At 61.5% G+C, this 20,666-nt stretch overlaps 2 protein-coding genes across 4 annotated transcripts; both read right to left on the bottom strand.

Annotated features, from left to right (window-relative positions):
- Positions 1–683: 683 nt before the first annotated feature.
- DCAF8 (DDB1 and CUL4 associated factor 8) lies at positions 684–17,162 on the bottom strand. Of its 2 annotated transcripts, XM_075736904.1 has the most exons (14): positions 17,031–17,162; positions 16,084–16,148; positions 9,399–9,469; positions 8,640–9,316; positions 7,889–8,029; positions 7,452–7,546; positions 5,704–5,814; positions 4,319–4,391; positions 3,848–3,905; positions 3,487–3,594; positions 2,904–3,034; positions 1,883–2,002; positions 1,660–1,776; positions 684–1,539 (listed from the first exon to the last, which is right to left on the bottom strand). In XM_075736904.1, exons 3-14 carry the CDS (start codon positions 9,445–9,447, stop codon positions 1,426–1,428), a joined length of 1,794 nt encoding a protein of 597 aa, XP_075593019.1. In that variant the 5' UTR covers positions 9,448–9,469; positions 16,084–16,148; positions 17,031–17,162; the 3' UTR covers positions 684–1,425. The 2 variants fall into 2 exon arrangements, with proteins under 2 accessions (XP_075593019.1, XP_075593020.1); XM_075736905.1 differs by lacking the exon at positions 16,084–16,148 and having other exon boundaries at positions 17,031–17,155.
- Positions 17,163–17,461: 299 nt separating this feature from the next.
- Positions 17,462–20,032, bottom strand: PEX19 (peroxisomal biogenesis factor 19). Of its 2 annotated transcripts, none has more exons than XM_075737219.1 (8): positions 19,906–20,032; positions 19,261–19,352; positions 18,982–19,147; positions 18,537–18,622; positions 18,295–18,456; positions 18,032–18,208; positions 17,910–17,954; positions 17,462–17,817 (listed from the first exon to the last, which is right to left on the bottom strand). In XM_075737219.1, the coding sequence occupies exons 1-8, from the start codon at positions 20,024–20,026 to the stop codon at positions 17,755–17,757; spliced, it is 912 nt and encodes a 303-aa protein (XP_075593334.1). In that variant the 5' UTR covers positions 20,027–20,032; the 3' UTR covers positions 17,462–17,754. The 2 variants fall into 2 exon arrangements, with proteins under 2 accessions (XP_075593334.1, XP_075593335.1); XM_075737220.1 differs by having other exon boundaries at positions 18,982–19,126.
- Between the last annotated feature and the right edge of the window lie 634 nt (positions 20,033–20,666).

The raw sequence follows: 20,666 nt of genomic DNA, 5'->3' as shown, positions 1-20,666 counted from the left end.
GGGTCCTTCCAGCCTCCCCTATTGCCACACTGGAAGGGAGGGGGCACCAGACTGGGAAAACGGGCACAGCCCCCATTAGTGTGTGCGAGGGGGGGGGGGGGGCCTTTGGGGTTCAGCTCTAGCTACTAACCTGGGGGGGCTAGTGAGGGGGGGCACTGGAGAGAGTATATGTTAATATATTTTATTTAATAAAAGCTAAAACCCGCAGAGCGCCTGTGTGCGGCCGCCGGCTCTTGTGTCCCCGTTCCCCCCGCCCCGTGTCCTCCCCCCACTATTTATTGTCTCCAAGACAGGGACCACATTCATTTTCCCCCCAAAAACTGTCTTTTGTTGCAAAATGACTGTTCGGGACCACCCCCCCCCCCTCCCCCCACCCCAGTGAGATCCTGGGCAGGGGGGAAGGGGGACGGGTGACACACTGGTGTCCCCCACCCTGGGGGGGCCCCTCCTGCTCCCTCACCCCCCCCCGACCGTGCTGACTGTGTACAGATCTCTCATAAATAGATGGAGATGAAAGCTGCTCTGGAGGGTCGCGTGGCTCTGTGAGGGGGGCATTTGGGTAAAAACATGGCAAAAAGGGGCAAAATATACATCTTCAAATGGGGGAGGGGGCCACACGGGGACAGGCCTGGGGACACGGGGGGCCCTGGGAAGGGGGGGGAAGGGGACACACAGCCCTCCACCTCTCTACGTTGGTTTTTATTGCATTTATATATAATATATATTCAAACTTTTACAATAATTTTAACTTGATAACATCCAAGTTTGATTTGGTTTTAATACATATAAAATTAGGCCTCTAACAGTGAAGGGGAGCCCTCGCTGCCGCTCCCCCCCCCCAGAAGAGATTTCCTTAAAGGTAACAGAAAATTAAAGGACCTTCCCAGCTCCTGGGGGCTCTGGCCGCTGCCCGGGGGGGGTGCGGGCCAGGGGGGGCGGAGAAGGGCCAAACTAAGTGCAAATCACTGATATGTACAAACTAGACAAGCATCTCTCTGCAAACACCCCCGGGGAGGGGGGGGACAGGGAGGGAGGAGGGGACGCAGCCCCCCCCCAGGGGGGAACGCAGCCCCTGGGGAAGAAGGATGGAGCCCTGAAGAGTGTGAGGGCTGGTGCCGGGGAGGGGGCCAGGGGCTGCACCCCCCCCACCTCCAGAAAGAGCAGGAGAGGGGACCAGGGGGCCACATTAGTACAAAAATCCCCCGCCCCCCCCCCAATTTCTGTGTGGGTCCTGGGGAGGGAAGGGACCCCCGGGCTGAGGCTGTGCCCACCTCTGGTGGTTGGGGGGGGTGGGGGCGCTGTGAGGATGAGGAGGGAGGGGAGGGGGAGTGGGGGGGTCCTTAACAAGTCAATACAAAGCTCAAAGTGTTAGTAGGGATGATGTGTGCCTGGAGCCCCCCACCCCGGCTTGGCGGCGGGGGGGGCTCACGATGGCATGCACTGCACCCGGTCCGGCCCCTCTTCCTCGTCGTCCGACGTGTCAGAGGAGCTGGGAGACTCATCCGAGTCGCCGTCCGGCGCTCCTGGCTCTCTTCGGCGCTGCCATTTTGTGTGGGAAGAGGGTGGGGGGCAAGAAAAATGGGAGTGAAGGGGCTGGGGGAGCAGCAGGTAAGAGTGGGGGGGGACACACACTCCAAGCAAGGAGACCCCGGCACCTACCCGGTGATGGCGTCTCTGTCGCAGGTGGTGCATGAGGAACCAGAGCATGTGGCTGTCAAACATGTCGGTGTGGTGGAGGCTGTCCTCGTCCCGCTCCAGCTTGTTCTTCTTGATCACCTGGGGTCAAACGAGGTGGGGGGGGGTCAGGGGGGCTGTGGGGCCTGGGGTTTCCCCCTGGCCTGGCAGCCCCCTGACCGCCCCCCCCTCGTTCTCTGGGTCTCACCTCCTTAAGACCGGCCAATTCGGTGGGATTCTCCGCTGTGGGCGCCCAAATCTTGACGTCGTGGTCGAGGCCGCTGGTGGCCAGGACAGGGAGGTGGGGATGGGGCTCCAGGCAGTTCACCTGGGGACAAAAGAAGGGCACAGGGACAAACCCCCAGCCCCCACAAGCTCTCTGGTGGCCCCCCAGCCCATCACCACGGCCTCAGGTTGGGGTCTCACACCGTGAGGGGAAGATGGGGAGGTCCCACAGGACCCCCCAGGAGGGAGAGGGGTTCTCCCCTCCAACGTCCCCATGCTCTGGCTCACCTCCCCCCCCGCCCCGTAAGCAAACCCCAAAATTCAGGGTGCCCCCCCGAGTAATTCACAGGGCACCGAGTCAATGGGTGCAACGAAAGCAGGGAACCCAGTGGGAAAGGGGCCGCATCCATTCCACGGTGCTGAAGTTCGGCCGTCAGGGAGGTCCTCGGGCCAGATTCGGCCCCGCACCGGCTCTCCCGGCTGGGGGTGGCGGTGCCAGCAGCCGCCAGGAGCTGGCACGGTGCCGCGGCCACCCAGACAAAAGGTGACTGTGGGGCTGGCGGAGGAGCGGCGGCAGCAGGGAGCGGCTCGGCCGGGAGCGGCAGGGAGCAGCGGGGAGGGCTCTGCCGCCCATCCCCACGCCAGCGAGGCACCTGCCGTCCCCTCGACCCTGTCCTGAAACCTGCCCCCCCCCCCACCACATCCCATCTGTGGGAGATGGGCACCCACTGCCGAGGCAGCACCCCACAGACCCCACGCGTCCCCGGCAGCGGCTCCGACATCCCCACCGCTCCTTTGGTGACAAGCACCCTGTGGGCGTCCGGGTGAAATCCCCGTGGCATTGCACATGCCAGAAGACCTTCGAGGCGCCGTGGCACCCCCGTGCGTGGGGACCCCACGGGGAGCCCTGCTTGGGTTATGGTAAAAACGCAGAAAAAAGTGGCAGGTTTGTGCGGGGATGTGGAGTCCGCTTGAGCTGGCGGGGCCGAGCAGCGGGGACTCACCACTCCTCCCTTGTCGCCCTCCATGAACTGTACGATCTGGCAGGACGATTTCTCCCACAGGAAGATGTGGCCGCAATCGCTGCCGCTCACCACAAACTCGCTTTTCGGGCCATAAAAATTGACGCCTTTCACTGAAAGGAGAGAAACAAGCAGCCCGAGGCCATCAGGAGCCGGGCAGCGCTCCCTGCCATGAATTCGCTTCCTGCCTGGCAGCCAGCGAGTTTCCAGGGTTACCAGCGTGGATCTCTTCCGTCCCTACACATAATAGCTCATTCTTTGCAAGCCCAAGAGTTTGTGTTAAGGGTCTTTGAGAGGAAGATGAAACACAGGGAGCTGCAAAAATAAGCTAAAAACAAGCAATTATTCTTCCGGGTTGCTCTGGGGACGGCCCCCCACCTCCAAACTGCCCCTGAGCCTGGTTGTGAGCTTGAGGAGGGGGAAACCGGAGCGAGCTTGGAGCCGCTGGCTGCCGGGGAACAGGACGCGGTGGTGGCGGGAGCTGGACGGTAACCTGGGGAGGGCCGGCAAGCCAGCCGTGGCGGGGGACGCAGCCTGCCCCGACACCATCCCACCCGGTCCTTACCGGTGGCATTATTGCGATGTCCCTTGTATCTCTTGATGTACTCCGCTCCGTCACTGTGAGAGGAGTTGAAGAGATAAATGTCTTCATCGTTGTAGCTGGCCAACAGCTCTGGCACAGGACGGAAGAGACGGGTGTTAGCAGGGAGCGCGTGGAGGTGGTCACGGTGCCACCAGCCGGGGTGCCCAGCCCGCCAGCAGCACCCTCCTGTCCCCGGCGCCTCCCCAGCCCAGGGCGGCTCTGTGCCGCAGCCCGGGCGATCCGTCCATCAGCCCCGAGCAGCGGGATCGCCTCTGCGGGTTTCCAGCTGGCGCAGGATGCCGCAACGCCCGTACAGCCCCCAGCCCCCGGGACGGTCACTCACCCGAGCCATCGTGGCTGTAGACGAGGCAGGTGATGTTGGCTTTGGACTCGCTGTTCACCTAGGGAAAGCACAGACAGCTCTGCTCCCACCTCCTCCTCCCGCGGCGTGCCAGCACACCTACACCAGCCGTGTGCCCGCTTAGAGAGCTCGGCTCTGCAGGGGCTTGAGTCAGAGCACGAAAACGCTGCCGCTTCCTACAGCAAGACGGGACTTTACGGACAGCGGAAGATTTGGGTCAAGGAAAAACAAGTAATAATAAATAATAAAAAACCCCAACAAAAAACAAAGCCCAGGCAGTTTGTTCGGCCTCTTGAGCTGTTTTCCAGGCAGGAAGCCTGCGAGAGACTTGGCCAGCGAGCGCTTCTCGGCCGCTCCCACACGAGGCTCCCAGGGGAGCGCTCCGCAGATCCGGGTGGCGAGGTCTGCCCAGGCCCCAGCTCCACCGGCACGCCGTGACATCCAGCTGCTTACCAAATGGTGAGGGCAAAACTTCTTTAGCACGCCGTTGTTCTCGTTCTCGTCTATCTTCCGCTGGTCGTAAATCCTGGGGGGAGGACGGCAGGCGTTTGGCACTCACCCGAGACGCGGGGGACGCCAAGCCGACGGGCATGGAGGGCCGGGCGCTGCCCACCTCCGCGGGCTGGGGCAGGAGGAGAGTGGCAGAGCGGCAGTTCTCCCCGACCACGCAGATGCCATGTCTGAGCCAGCTCTGAAACCACTACCTGCTCCGATGCACGGCCGGAGGCTCCGGCCCTCGCCAAGGGATCTGCGGAGCTGCAAGCGGCCTGGACTAGCAGAAGCCTCGGCCAAAGCAGCTTAACGTCACCTCTCATCACGTCGGAGGCATTGCTCAGTGGCGCGTGACAACGTCAAAGCCTGTGTGCACACAGGCCACGATGCCCGGAGGCTGTTCTGCAAGGGGGACGTGACCACCTCCAGGCCTGTCCCTTGGTCAGCTCGGGGTCCCGAACCTCCCCAATGCTGGAACCCACCCGGAGCTGCCTGGTGCCGGGGAAGCCAGGGGGAGAGGAGGCACTTGAATCTGGGTGTGGGCAGAGAGAGCAGCAGAGCACACGTAGGAGGGGAGGCTGCGCTTAGGGCAATGATCCTGGGCTCCTCCGAAAGCTACCGAGGCACCGACGCTGCCGTTTGAGCAGTCTGCGAGCCCGTGTGTTAAGTGTTTCTGTGCCCGGCGCCCCAGGAGCTGCTGCCTGCGCGCCAGACAGCCGCATGGCTGGCACTCTGGGGAGCCGACGCCGTGCGAGCGATCCCAGCGCCAGGGCTGCGGCGTCCCCCGCCGCTCCCCGGGGAACGGCCCCTACGCGTCCTCGGGGAGCCAAGAGACGCCGCGGCTCTGCTGGCTCTCGGGAAGCAGGCGGGCTCGGTGCACATACCACGTGCTTCTGCCCAAAACAGGCACCACACGAGTCGCGCCTTAAAACACACCGGCTGCTCTGCACCGAGCTCGGTCTGCTTAAACAGAGACCATCCCCGAGCCTTAATCTCATCTCCAATGCCCACACGAGGTGGGGGACGGACCCAGAGGAGGTGGATCGGAAGCTCATTAAGAGCGCCGCTAGTTCCTGAGGGAAGGATCTCCTGGCTTCAGGGTGCGCTGGACAGTGGATCCCAGGGCTAAACATCACAGGATCTAAATCCTCCCCCCTTTTAATCCCCCCTCGTGTTCCTGCTGCTTATGGGAGAACAGGCTGCGGAGGCATTAACGACTGAAGCCACAAATGTTTCTGTGGGAGACATCGGAGATTTCAGGGCTCGTGAGGGTACCAACTGAGCGCCCGCAGGGATGTTCAAGTCCGCGTTGGGGGCTCAGCCTGTGCTCCCCAGCACAGACTCACCTGACAAACTGATCTCTGCCTCCCACAGCAAACTGGTAGGTGTTGGCTGGGTTCACATAGATGGTGTACAGACCCACTTTCTTCTCCTTTTCCTTTGTCACAACCAGTTTCCTTTAAGAGATGAGGAAAAATAATAACAACAACAACAAAAAAATCCACCTCCAATTCAAAACAGGGTCCAGATGGGAAAAGCAGGAGCTCTGCGAGTCTCTTACTCACTCCCAGAAAAAAAAAAAAACCCCAACACACTAACAACAACAAACCCCACCACCCAACCATTTCAGCCTCCCAGCTGAAGCGAGCACATCCTCTGTCTGCGACTCAAACGGCGCAGGGTGAAATCATTCCCTGGCGCTTTCATCCAAAACGTTTCAGGGCCCGAACTTGAGCCGACGGAGCCGGACAGGCAGCGCCGAGGGCAGAATCGGATTAACTCCAGAGCAGAAATGCTCTGCTGTTATATTTTCCCCACCCGTCTCGCTGTAATAAGGCCCAGATTTAACGAAATCCGACACACGCCGCCACCGCCACCACCCCCCCCTCCCCCAGGAGCTCGATAGTTCGGCTTTGCAGACACGAATACAAACTGAAGCAGCATCCTCAAGAAGGAACAGCCAGCTCAAAAGCTTGTCTTTCTTCTAATTATACCGTTCGGCTTAATGAAAGATGGGAGCTGCCTACAGTCTGCCTGTGAGCCCTGCCTCCAGTGCAGTTTCACACTCACAGGGCGACAATTCCCTGCGAGCATCGAACCCAAACAGCAGCGTGGATCCCCGCGAAGAAAGAGGAGGGACGGACCCACGCCAGCCTAATGACCGACAGACTCGTCTCCAAACGGACCCAGCAAATGGGGAGGGGAGGGGGGAAAAAGCGAGGATGAGGATTAAATGCGGCTGTTTTGAAACGCTTCGGCAGTTTTTGTCCTGGTTATGAAACAGATGGGTTTAAGGCTGTAGACAAAAGCACTCGCACATACAAATAAAAACCAAACCACCGGGAGACGAGCGCCAAAAGCCCTCGGTTTTAAGCAGGATCATCTTCAAAATAACATGCCGCTATACTGGAAAAGTACCGTGATACCAAAACCAGGCGTCTGTTTGAACACCCGCCGCGGATTTATTTTGGAAGCTTGTCAGAAACGACAGCTCTCTCGACGATAAGGGTTAAGATCCAGCACGCACCACCCGGCTGCTTGCTAATTATTGTTTTTCAATTAACTGCAATAGCGCTCATGCGACGAGCGAGTCAGGCGAATTGTGAGCTCCGAGCTGCTGCCAGCGTGGAGAGATTTCAGTGCCGCAATTAATCAGGCACTTCACTGCGCAGAAGGGGCGCAGGACCCTCAGCGCTGTCCCCGGCGTGGGGAAACGGGTGCCGGACGGGCAGATTTCGGCAGCCGCCGCGGCGGGCGCTTGCTGCACTGGTATTATTTCAGTTTCCTGTCTGAACAGGGCTCAGTCCCGGGGAGACAAGGCTTCAAACGCACTCGTCTAGTTAGTGAGGTTCATATCCATATCCTCGCGTGAGATGGCCAGCTCTGAACCAGCCACTGAAAAGCTCTCTGGTCTGACCAAGGACAACACAGCTTGAAAGCCAAAAAATATCCATTTTCCCACTTTACACCCGTTGAACGGGCATGTGCTGCCGTGCAAACACCGCGGTACAAGCGGGACCCTCCGAGCACCCCCTGAGACCCCGGATCTCTGTCCGGAGCTTCCCCAGTCCCCGGTGGGTAGAGAAATACTCACGAGGCGGGTCGGTCTTGTCTCAGATCAATGGTGAAGACTACAGCATCTTCACCTGCTGATAGGAAAGTGCATGGAGAATCCGGTTCTAGGGCCAGCTGGAAGATAAATACTTGGGCATTGGTTCCCTTTTCACCCAACAAAGTGGCAAGATCCCTTTCTCCCAGCAGAGCATTGGCCATGAACAGGAGCCGGCGCAGCACCAAGCCCCCTATACCCCGCAGCCAAGGGCTTGCATCGCTGCTTTGCAGGGCACCCAGACCCTCCTCGTCACCCTCAGAGGTGACAGTGACTATAAAGAAGCATTTAAAAACCCGTCCCTTCATAGCAGCGGCTCTGCCTTCACTATTTCTGGCAGCTGGTGGGCCAGGACAGCTCCCTGGGCGTTTCAGGGGTCCCCAGCTGCTGCTCGCCCCCTCCGCAGGCTGGTCTGGGCTCACCTTGTGCGAAGCTCCTTTGTGCTGGGCTACGCGCTTAGTGTTTTTGCAGCACTGCGTGGCAGAGAGCTCGGCCACCCGGACCTGGCCATCCCGAGCACACATAGCCAGAGTGGAGTCGCCGCTGTTGGGGAGGAACTTGGCCTGGAAGAGAGCAAGGGGAGGGGTGGCTTTCAGCGCCAGGGCAGGGGCTTGCGTATACCTGGAAGGAAATGGGGTGAAACAGCGAAAAAAATAATGAACTAAAATCCAGGGCAGGATCCCTGCCAGACCCCAATGAGCCCTGGATGCTCAGATCCACAGGCAGCAACTGCAAAGCCTTGGCTCAACATGCAGAGCTCTCCGAGCAATCGTCCCGGTCCTTTCTGGTGAGCGCGGAGAGCCGGGACCCGGCGGAGATGCTGGTGGTGCCAGCGTCCCCCCAAGCGCCGGCTGTGTCATGGTGGTGGCACAGCCCATCCCTCCCAGGTATCTCACCCCACTGTCCCCAGCCGGGGCTCCGCGAGACAGTGGATTTTAGGGGACGCCAGTGGGTTTTGAGAATTTGTTACCACTGCAGAGTGGCCGGACTCGTCCCGCAGCCCTTAGCTCTAACGACACGTTTCTCCTGCCCCGCACGGCATCGTCCTGCTGAAGCGGTGTGCTTCTAGAGCAGGCACCCGCTCACCGTGGGGGATCTTCTATCACCCCCAGCCTAGAAAAATCAGAGCACGACACGGGTCGCCTGCCACAACCCTCCCCACGCGCTCCTCACCTGGAAGACGTTGCTTTTGTGGCCGCTCTCGAACTCCAGCACCGGCTGCCTCCTGACCCAGTCCCACACCACCACTTTGAGGTCATCGCTGCCACTGGCCAGCCACGTGCCGCGCTGGTTAAAGTGCAGGGTGTTGACGCAGCCCGTGTGGCCCTCCAGGCCGTGCTGGAGGAGGAAGCGTTGCACGAAGACCCTGGCCCCACAGGCCTCGTAGACGAAGCGGGCGCTGGAGCCCAGCTCCCGTTCCCGGAGGGCATGGACCGCCTGCCAGCGGGGCTGGGGCAGCGCCGTGGTCTCCGAGGACACCCAGTCCTCCAGGGCCTGCTCGTCGTCAGAGGAGTCTTGGTCGTGGTTGGCACGCTTGCGCTGCGCACGGCGGTGGGATCGCTGCTGCTCCTCCTCTTCGTCCTCCTCCTCTTCCTCCTCTGAGTGTGACCGGTCGAGGGCACGGTTCTCCTCGTTGATGGAATAGTGGCCCGTGTCGTCCATGCTGTCAGAGTCCTTCTCCTCCCCTGAGCTCTCCGTGTCCGTGTCCCGGCTCTCCGTGCTGGTGCGGTTGGGCCCCACATCGTCTCCCGTGAGGCTCAGGCTGAGGTCGGAGGCCTCCACCTCGATGCCGGAGGAGGTTTCTCGTCCCTCCTCGGCGGACATCTCCTCCGGGCTGCTAGACAAGCTGCCTGCGTGGTGCAGACAATGCCGTGAGCCTCCCCAGCGGGAGACCCCAGGCGCAGGGAGACCGGTTCCCGCCGGCACCCTTACCGTTCACTATGTCCGTCTTCCCCTCCATGCTGCTCCCTTTATCCGACATCGTGTTTTCTGGAGCGCTCACCCTGTGTGCAAGAGAGGGAGAGAGCAGAAGCTGGAGCATCCCTGCCACGGCCAGGCTGCCGAGACGGTGACGCGCCGGCCCATCCCCGCGTTGGTGGAGCCAGACACGCACCCATGGCATCGCGTTCTGGTCTGGAGTGTACCGCTTCCTAAGGGAAAACACCATCAGTGGAGGAAGTGGCATGCATGTGGTTACAGGCTCAGTGACCACACTTAATGCACATGAGCGTGCAAGGCAACAAGAGCTCAGTGGCCATTGCCAAGGGCAGAGCGAATGGTAACGTCCCTTGGCCTCCACACTGCCTCTCCTCCTGCCTGCGGGACGGCTCCCAGCTCCTGCTGCCTGTGCCCGGAACCCCCTTCGCCTCTCGCAATAAGACGGGCGCTTCCCCACTGGTGACCCCAGCCATGCTCGGGAAAGGAGGAGGTGTTGGCTCCAGCTCGGCAGCAATTGCTACAGCAAGGCAGCTGCACAGCAGACGTCCCGGCTCGGGGCAGGCAGAGAGGCAGGAGCGGGGCTCAGATCACAGGCAGGTGGGGCAAGGTGGCTGGGAAGGCAGCGAGCCACCGTACTGAGAAACTTCTTGGCACCTGCAGACTGCAGGCCGCCAGTTAAGACAGATCAGAAAGTCCATCAACAGGTCGACTTTGACTCTGCTGGTTATCTTGCCTTCGGCAGCATTATTAATCCAAGGGGCTGCAAGAATCTTTACACATAAAAAGAACCAGGTTTGGGCTTTGCTCCTCCTGCCAAATTACCTATTCAGATCCATCACTAACGCCATTTCACGGCAGCCTTTTCACAAAGGTGAGGAACCAGAAACACGCTTTCAGAGGAGAGGAATCCATTACCAACGAACCAGCCTGACTTCACGTCTCATCCGCCCACACCGGAGGACCACAAACTTGCTAGGAAATGGAGCAAATTGAGAAAAGAAGGAAAAGAAGCCCTCAGCTGCCTTGGCAGAGCAGGGACAGCCATGGCCTCTGCCAGCACCAGGGACATCATGGGGGACACCGGGCTCCCCAGCCATCTTCTATACCCAGGAGCACAACGCCAGCCCGCACCAGCTGCCCAGTACCGATGCATAGCCGGGCTGGGTGCTCAGCTCCGACAGCTCTGCATCAGCCTCCCCAGCCACCCACCAGCTCTGCTCGCCAGCACTGAAGTCATCTACGTGGCAGGGAGATTAAAGCGTGCATCGACCGGCACCCCCACGGCACGGCACAGCGTGCCGTCGGCGCTTGAGGGCTCAGGCAAGGACAAACTGGCAGCAGGTGGTCACGGGGGAACCCCGCACGTGAGTTACCAGCAGCTGGAAACACAGATGGTGCGGAAGGTACTGATTCCAGCTCCCCAAACCAGGCAGCAATGAGACATTGCTCGGTGCGGACCAGAGGGTGCTGGGACACAGTCCCAGAGAGCCCCAAGCCCTTGCTGAGAGATTTGAGCCCATCGCCGAGGTGCCAGCGCCAGGCTGGGTCTCCCTGCCAAGGCGGCAATGCCTCGGGGGGCGCAGCCAGAGCCAGTGAATCCTGCCCGGTTCCAGGGCACCATGCAGAGCGACCCCGGGAGCCGACACATGGCTTTTACAGTTCTCTGGAGTCAGCATCTGGACAGGATCAGAGCTCCCAGCTTCACATGCTCGAAGCCTGACTCTCCGGCACCCTTGCGAGGGCCCTAAAAATATCCCTCTGCATGCCACAGCCTCCCGGCTGCCTCCGCGTCTGCCGGGATTGAGCTGCGGGTGCTGCTGCTGCCCTCGCGGGTATTCCAAGGGCGGCGTGGTGCTCTGGGGCTTCACCCTTTTCCAGTGCAGTCTGGATCAGTCCATGGCAGATGGTGGGGCTGTGTTTCCACCCCTGGGGCAGTTGATTCCAGGTGTGCTGGATGCCCCTCCAAGTGAAGGCAAACTGTGGCCTGCACTCTGCTGCCAAAGGGATCGAGAAAAATGCATTAGCTATATCAATTGTGGCATACCATTTGCCTGCCTTTGACTCCAGTTCATATTGAGATTCCAGCATGTCTGGCACAGCAGCACTCATGGGCGGTGTGACTTCATTCAGGCCACGATAGTCTACCGTCAGCCTCCACTCGCCATTGGACTTCCACACTGGCCATATGGGTCTGTTAAAGGGTGAGCGGGTTCTGCTGATCACTCCCTGACCCTCCAGCTGATGAATTAGCTTGTGGATGGGAACCAGGGAGTCTCGGTTGGTGCGGTATTGCCGCCGGTGCACAGTTGTGGTAGCAATTGGCACCTGTTGTTCTTCAACCCTCAGCAACCCTACAACAGAAGGGTCCTCCGAGAGACCGGGCAGACTAGACAATGGTTCAACTTCCTCCCCTTCCAAGGCAGCTATTCCAAAAGCCCACTGGTAACCTTCTGGGTCTTTGAAATACCCTTTCCAGAGGTAGTCTATGCCTAGGATGCATGGAGCCTCCGGCCCAGTCACAATGGGGTGCTTTTGCCACTCATTCCCAGTTAGACTCACTTCAGCCTCCAACAGAGTCAACTGTTGGGATCCCCCCGTCACACCAGAAATAGATATTGGTTCCACCCCTTCATAGTTCGACGGCATTAGGGTACACTGTGCACCCGTGTCCACTAGGGCCTTGTACTCTTGTGGGTTCGATGTGCCAGGCCATCGGATCCACACAGTCCGATAAACCCTGTTGTCCCTTTCCTCCACCTGGCTGGAGGCAGGGCCCCTCTAATCCTGCTCGTCATAGTCACTACTCACCTCTTGCAAAAAGGACTTAGAAGTCCCTTCGAGAGGATCAGAAGTGCGATCAGGCCTTTCACTTGGTCTGGGGGGCTGCCCGGTGGAAACTGGAGCAGCATTCTTCATTGAAGAGTCCCTTTGTACAACTGCCTTGTAGCTCATGCACACGTGCCCGCAGGGTTGAGGTGGGCTTCCCATCCCATTTCCTCATGTCTTCTCCATGGTCACACAGATAAAACCACAGGATACCTCGTGGTGTGTATGCTCTGTATCCCCTCTCCGGAGCAGAAAAACGCTTACTCCTAAGCTGAAATATGGGTCTGTGCAGGTGGGGAGTACGATATATCCTCTTTGAGTTGCCGGATGTCCTGGGACAGTTTCTCCACAACCGAGACTAGGGAGGAAGAAAGGCTCTCTTCATATTGCCGGAGTCGGCCAGCCACTTCATCCACTGTGGGTGCCTCTTCACTCTTCCAGTCAATTACTGCCAGTGAGTTGGCGTACGATGATGGTGCACTTCGTACAAATTTTCGCCACATGGGTCGGGTACATTGGACATCAGGGTCTGTGGGCAACTGTGCATTGTCCAGATCATAATAAGCCATTTCCCGCACAGCTAATTCCCTCAGATATTGAATACCTCTCTCCATAGTGGTCCACTTGCCTGCCCGACATACGACATCTTCGCTGAAAGGATACCTTTCCCTCACACTTGACAGGAGTCGCCTCCAGAGGCTAAGGGCCTGTGCCTTCTTCCCCATTGCCTTGTCAATGCCCCCTTCCCTAGACAAGGAGCCTAGCTGCTTGGCCTCCCTGCCCTCCAGTTCCAGGCTACTGGCCCCGTTATCCCAGCAGCCGAGCAGCCAGGTAATAATGTGCTCCCCTGGAAGGCGGCTGAAGTCTTTCCGCATATCTCGCAGCTCACTCAGGGACAGGGATCGGGCGATCACTTCTGGTTCTGGCTCTTCTTCTTGTTCTCGTGATGGCCCCGGTTCATCATCATCTCTCACTATGCGAACCGATTTCCTTGTGTATTTCTTTTTGTGTATAGGGGTAACTGATACTGGTATGGGTCAATCTTTTGGCTCGGCTGCAGTGCCTATTGCAGGGGTTTGGGTAGCTGCAGTGCCTATTGCAGGGGTTTGGGTAGCTGTGGTGCCTGTTGCGGGGGCCTGGGCAGCTGCAGTGCCTGTGGGTCCGCTCTCTCCCTCTGGATGGTGCTGTCTACTATCAAGCAGTGTTTGATAGATTGTGGCCAGGGCCCAGCACAGCGCAGTAAGTTGTGTCTCCTTAGAATCCCCACAGCATTTTCCTTTCAAATATTCTACCGCTTTATCAGGGTCTTGCAGCTGTTCGGCAGTGAAGCTCCAAACCATTGGGGCTGAGAAGGTCTCTAGATACCCGCCCATACTCTCCCACATGCCATGCCAGCCCTGATCATTCAGCCTTGGGGAAGATCCCTGGGTGGTACTCTTGAAACAATTTTTGCTAACCCTGAACAGGACTTGGAAAACATTCGGGAGACCTAGCAATAGGGATATAGTGGCCTGAACATTCCAAGGGTATTCAAAATTCTCAAAAATTGTTTAACCAACCAAAAGGGAAAAGGGGAGGTGAAAGAGTGGGAGAAGGTATCCCCCCCCGTCTTCCCCATAGATTGGGTGCGATGATTAATCAGTTCTGAAAGATGCTGACCGAGGTACGGGCATGACGGAAATGCTACGTACAAGTACCAGCTCAGACCCATGACTGTCAATGATATCTTGTCATAAGTCGTTATCACACAATACAACAATATGAGAACAGGAACCCCTCTCCCAGAGGTGATAAACAGCGCCGCAGGGATTGCATAGAGTAAACACGGGTTTACAAACCAGAGCCATGGGACCAAACAGAACATCGACCAGCGACTGTTTCAATAACATCATAAATGCTTATAACAACTTTGTTTTAACACACTTGGGTCAGACTTGTCATTATCTCAACCCCCACGTTGGGCACCAAAAGGACTGACATGGTTCAGCCCCAGCCGGCAGCTGAGCACCACGCAGCCGCCTGCTCACCCCTCCCCCAGCGGGATGGGGAGGAGAACGGAAAAACAACGGCAAAGCCTCGAGGGTTGGGATAAGGACAGGTCACTGGGACGGCAAGGCAGAGGAAAGTAACAGCAACAGTACTGGTAACAGAGAGTCACAACGGGTGATAGCAGAAAGCAATTTACCGATCCGACGACCGACCGGACGCTCAGCCCATCCCGGAGCCACGCGAACCTGCCCCTCCCCGACCAGCCCCCTTTTATGGTGAGCATGACGTCAGATGGTATGGAATAGCCCCCGTCAGATGGTATGGAATAGCCCCCGTCAGATGGTATGGAATAGCCCCCGGCCAGCTTGGCTCACCTGTCCTGGCTCCTGGGGAAAATTAACTCTGTCCTGGCCAGAACCAGGACATCCCCTCACGGCAGGAACAGCCTCGACACGCCAAGTGAGAGCCTGGGGCTCAGCATCTCGCCAGCACGCCGTGCTGGGGTTCACGCCGCCATGCCATCCCGCTGCCTGCCAGGCTCCAAGCCCCCAAACCGGCACAATACTGGTCGGCAACTCAAACGGTCGTGTCCAGGAGATGGATCCTTTCTGTCCCGAGCTGCTACCCCAACCTGTAACGCCACGAGCCGGTGGGACGTGGGCCAGGCCACGCTCCGGCCCTTCACTGCCACCCAAGATCCACCATCCATCCGCGCCGGCACTCGGTGCCCCTCCGCAGCACCCGCAGGACTCAGCCACGCACCGTGGCATCACCACCCCAGCCACTTTATGGCTGGAAACCCAGCGCTCGCAGCCGCTCCGTCCTTGAACGATCTGTCATTAAAATATTTACATAGCTATTATAAACAGCCGAACAGCCAAGCTCCGCGGGCGCTCAGCACCCAGGCCATGTGCGGGCTACAAAAAGCAGAGGAGCAACAGGGTCAGAAATGAGCGCAGGGAGTTTTTGACCCACCGAGAGCCCCACACCTCGGTTTCCAATGCTCTGGCACGCCGACACGGCCACTGAACACCGTGGCACAGCCTCGTGCCTGTGTTTATACCGGGTCCCTCCCGCACACATGTGCTGGGCTCAGCTGAAACTGCTATTTAAGGAAAGTTTTCTCATCAGACCTGGACAGAGGCAACCTTGTTTGTACACTGCAGAGGAGCCTGCAAGAGGAACCCCCCAAGATGGTGTTGGGGGGCTTAAACCCCCAATTAAACCTCCCATGACGAGAAGGTTTCCACCCAAAACACCCCTTGCCAGGGAGAGGCCAGCCAGGCACCTCCGGATTGCTGAGACGTGGGCAGAAACCCACCAGCGGGCCGCATTCCAGGGAGCCTTGGTTAATTACAAACCTACCTGGGACCCCGGCAGGTCCTAGTGATAATGCTAATTAATCAGCTTCCTGTTTGCAATTACATGGAGGTCCAGAATCCCCGTCTTGGAACATCCTGGGTGCAGAGGTGTCTCTTTGGGGGATGTAGCACCCACTTCCCCACTGCTTCTCCCAGCCATCCCATGGCACAGCCCCAGCTCCCCCAACACCTTGCCGGACAGCATGAGCCTGCTCGCAGTGCAGGCAGGGCCTAATTAACTGCAGCTAACGAGTACTGGCTGCCTCGGGACGGAGGCTCCTGGCTCCCCAGGGGGAAGCGGTGGTCCCAAGGCCGAGGAAAGCCTGGCCGGCAGAAGAAACCCCACAGGAGCAGCCGGAGCAGCCCAAGACTGCACCATTGACACAAATAATTCGGCATCATGAAGGAGACAGAGGCAGATGCAGCCCCGCCCCCCACCTCTGCAGCACGTGGGACAGATGGACATAAAGTAAGCGCTGCCGGACCCGGCGTGTCCCACTCACCTGCGCGGCGGTGGCGGTGCCGCGGGCAGCGAGCACTGAGGCTGGGGCTGGAGGTTCGCTGGCAGCTGATGGAAATGACAGGTCAAAGCCCAGCAGCGCGGGGTCCGACCGCACCTGCCCCAGGGACCCCCCGCTCCCTGGGGATCCCCCCAGGGACAAGGGGGATTGTCCTGGAAGCAGGGGGGACAGTGAAGAAGACTCAAGAACAACAATGTTTGGACCTGAGGTGGCAGGAGGGACCCTCAGCCGAGCTCCCCTCTGTGACCAAGGCGGTGGGACCAGCTCTAGTGCTGGAAGGGACCCCCAGTGCCCCCCCCAAGAGGCCGTGACACCATGGAGGCACCAGGGAAGGAGCACTGGGGGCAGGAGGGGGCCCTCAGCACCTCCCCGAGGCAGGGCAACACACTGGGGGGACAGCAGGGCTCCACTCAAAGAGACAGTGACACCACAGAGAGGACAGGGACCAGCCCCAGGGGCAGAAGGGACCCCCAGAACTCCCTGAAATGGCCAGTGACACCTCGGGGGCAAAAGGCACCGGCCTAGGGGCAAGAGAGACGCTCCCCAAAGCACAACGTCCCCACAGGGGCAGCAGAGACCCCCCCCAAAGGCACAACAACCCCCTGGGGGCAGCAGGGACCCCCCCCCCAAAGGCGCAGGGAACCCCTGGGGCAGCAGGGAACCCCCCAGTACCCGATGACCCCACGGGGGTATCAAGCCCCCCCCCCCCCAGCCGCTCCCAAAGGCCTGGGACACCGCGGAGACGGCAAGACCCCCCGGACTGGTCTTTCCCCCGAGGACTCCTCCCGGCCCGGCCCCGAACGGCCCCGGCGCCCGGCGGGTGGGTGAGGGGAGGGGAGGGCCGCCGGGGCTAGAACTGCAGGGAGGGGAGGGGGAGAGAGGGGAGGGGAGGCCCGACCCCGCCCCGCCCCTCCCCGCCCCGCACCGACCCGACTCACGGCAGCTCCCGGCCGTCCCTCAGGCGCGGGCCCCGTGGCCGCCGGCTGCTCCTCCGCCACCGGCTCCAGGCCGAGCCGCCGCCGCCATCTTAGAGTACCGCCCCCGCGCACGCTTTACGGTGCCGCGGCGCCGTTTTACCGCAATGGCCGTTGCGCTCTACCGCACGACAGCGCCGCCCCCTCCGCGCCGTCGCCATGGCAGCAGCGACCCCTACCCCCGTGTTATTGTAGGGTCTCCTTGCGCGTGTGTCCCTTATTACAGGGTCTCCTTGTGTCCCCCCCGTTATTACATGGTACTGCATGGTCTCAGGTGCCCCCTCCCCTGCCCTGTCCCCCCGTCACTGTCGGGTCCCCCCACGTCCCCCCCATTTCAGCAGCGTGCCACCAGCCGCCCCTGCCTCAGTTTCCCCAGGCGGGAGCCGTTGTAGTTGCCAACATCTTTATTGGGGACATGGAGGACACACACGTGTCCCCAGGGCCCGGGGTCCCTGCACTCCCCCCACCCCAGGCACCCCCCAGGGCGGGACGGCAGAGCCGGTGCTGCCGCATCCAGCCCCGCTCCTCGGCAGCCGCGGCTTCGGCTCTGCTCAGCCTCCTCGTCCTCATCCTCCATCCTCATCCTGGTCGAGGTCTTCATTAGTCAGTAACGACGCGGGGGCCGTCCCTGGCAGTGCAGTGCTGGGGGGCCGCGGGAGCCCCCATCCCGCCACCAGCACTACATGAGGTGGCACTGCTCGCCGCCCGCCGCCCCCGGCAGGTCCATGTTGAAGCCGGGGGGCTGCAGGGGTAAGGGTGAGCCAGGGAACCCAGGCATCTGGGGGGGTCCGGGCAGGGCCCCCGCCCCCCCAGGGGGTCCCCGGGGACACTCACCGACTCCCCGGCCAGCTCCTTGGGTGGGTGCCCCAGGTCCTGCAGCTGGACGGGAGACACGGGGGGGTGAGGGTGGCACCAGGTGCTGGGGGGTGTCCGTGTCATCCCCCCCACCTGCTTACCTGCTGCATGAGGTCGAGGAGGGTCTCGAAGCGCGCACGCCGCTCCTCCTCGCCCTCGCCCGGCCGCTCGTCCTCCAGCTGCCGGCAGATGCGGCCCATCACGCCGTGCTGCGCCCGGTACCGCTCGTACTGCTCGGCCGGCAGCGTCTCCCTGTGCCGCTGCAGCCACTCGGGGTACTGCGGGGGGGAAAACAGGGGGGGCCAGGTCAGGCTGGGACCCCCACGTGTCCCCTGCCCCGTCCCGGTGCCGCTGGACTGCCCACCTTCTCGGTGATCTCCTTGAGCGAGGGGTAGAGCACGTCCTTGGAGAGCAGGCTTTGCATGATGCTGCGCATGACGGGCAGGACGCTGCCCTCGCCATCGCCCTCCTCCAGCCCCAGCCCCTCCAGCGCCTTCGCCAGCTCCTCCTCCGAAGCCGAAGAGTTCTGCAAGGACACCGTCAGCCCCCCAGGACATGGGGGACCCTCGGGGACACCCCGCTTCATTGGCGGGGGGGTGGCTGTACCTGTAGGTCAGTGGCGTTCTTGGCCAGGCCGCTCAGTGTCTCCTTCAGGCAGGAGGTGAATTCCTGCTGCGATGCCGCGTCGCTGCCTGCAGGGACCGGGAGACAACAGTCAGGGACGGGGGGCACTGGGCACCCCGCCTGGCGAGGGTCGGGGTCTTGTCTTGGGGGCCCCACTCCCAAACGGAGGTCCCTGTGGGACCGGGGTATCCCCCGAAAGCCCCCAAACCTTCCCCCCATCCTGCTCCACCATGGTGCTGGCTGGTGGCATGGAGCCTTGGAGACCCACCGGCATGCAGGAGCACGCCCAGCACTGCAACGCCGGAGAGGCGCCCACCGGCCCTGAGCCAAACCAAGACCTCCCGGTGCAGCAGAGAACCCCCTTTGCCGCCGGCATCCCCCAAACCCTCGTCCTGTGGCAGGCCGGTACGTGCCAGCCCCCACTCACCCACTCTGCCCGCTGCTTCCGACAGCTTCTGGAACTGCTCCACCAAGTGCGGCTCCTCCCGGGCCAGCTCCTGCATGGCCTGCTCGAACTCGGCCGCCGCCTGCGAGGCCAGCTCCCCCTCAAACAGCTCCTGGAAGAACCTCTCCTGCGAGGCGAAGAGGGAGGCCTGGGGAGAGGGGCACGGTCAGGGCCCCCCCCTTCCGCCTCCACCGCGGGGACGGTGTCTCCCACCCCGAGGGCTGGGGCGAGGGCAGAGGCCGCATCCCGGCAGCGTCACACCTTGGCAGCGTCGCCGGGCGAGGGCTGGGACCCGGGGGGGGGCGGCGGCGGGGGGGCAGCGGGTCTGGCCTTCTCGAAGTCGTCTAGGGCACCTGGGAAAGGGGCCGGGCTGAGGGGGACCCCCCCGGGCACCCCCGGCCCAGGGACCCCCCTGGCCCTGCAGCCCAACGACCTCCCAAACCGGCTGGCTCACCCCACCTTGCTGCGCCCCACGGACCCCAACACCGGCCCTGCCCCGACATCCTCTGCCCCACTGAGCCCCAATAACTGCACACCCAGCCCTGCTGCACCCACCGCACCCCAATAACTGCACCCCAATAACTGCACCCACCGCACCCCAATAACTGCACCCACTGCACCCCAATAACTGCACCCCCAGCCCCACTGCACCCCAATAACCCCCCAGCCCCACTGCACCCCAATAACTGCACCCACTGCACCCCAATAACTGCACCCCCAGCCCCACTGCACCCCAATAACTGCACCCCCAGCCCCACTGCAACCCCAATAACCCCCCAGCCCCACTGCACCCCAATAACTGCACCCACCGCACCCCAGTAACTGCACCCCAGTTACCTCCAAGCCCCACCGCACCCCAGTAACCCCCAGTCCCACCGCACCCCCGGCCCCCGCCCCCCGACTCACTGTCGAGCAGCTCCTCCAGCTCCGGGTCGGGGCCCGGGCCCGGCTCCGCCGCCATTTTCACCCCGCTCCGCCTCCGTGTGGGCGGGGCCTCTGGGACACGCCCCCGTAGGACACGCCCCATGTAGGACACGCCCCCGTAGGACACGCCCCAATGTAGGACACGCCCCATGTAGGACACGCCCCGTAGGACACGCCCCAATGTAGGGCACGCCCCCCGTAGGACACGCCCCCGCGCAGGGCACGCCCCTCCAGAGGGCACGCCCCTCGCACCCCGCCCCTCGCACCGCCGTTCCGCCGTACGCTCGCCAGGCGGCGCCGCAGTGCTTGGGGCGGGGCGTGGCACCCCCCGGAGCGGGCAGCCGTGGCACCCCCCCGGGTCCCAGCCCACCGGGTCCCAGCCCGCGGGGTCCCAGCCCACGGGGTCCCGGTCCCTGGGGTCCCAGCCCACCGGGTCCCAGCCCGCGGGGTCCCAGCCCACCGGGTCCCAGCCCACCGGGTCCCAGCCCGCGGGGTCCCAGCCCGCGGGGTCCCAGCCCACCGGGTCCCAGCCCACGGGGTCCCGGTCCCTGGGGTCCCGGTCCCTGGGGTCCCACCCCCTTGGGGGACCCAGCTCTCGGGGTCCCAGTCCCTCGGGGTCCCTGTCCCTGGGGTTTCAGCCCTTCGGGGTTTCAGCCCTTCAGGGTCCCAGCCGTTGGAGTCCAGCTCTCGGGGTCTCACCCCCTTGGGAGTCCCAAATCTCGGGGTCTCGCCCCCTTGGGGGT

Source organism: Balearica regulorum, chromosome 28 (genome assembly GCF_011004875.1).
Source record: "Balearica regulorum gibbericeps isolate bBalReg1 chromosome 28, bBalReg1.pri, whole genome shotgun sequence".
NCBI lineage: Eukaryota > Metazoa > Chordata > Aves > Gruiformes > Gruidae > Balearica > Balearica regulorum.
Note: the sequence above shows the minus strand (reverse complement) of the source record. Positions and strands in the feature narration are given on the sequence as shown.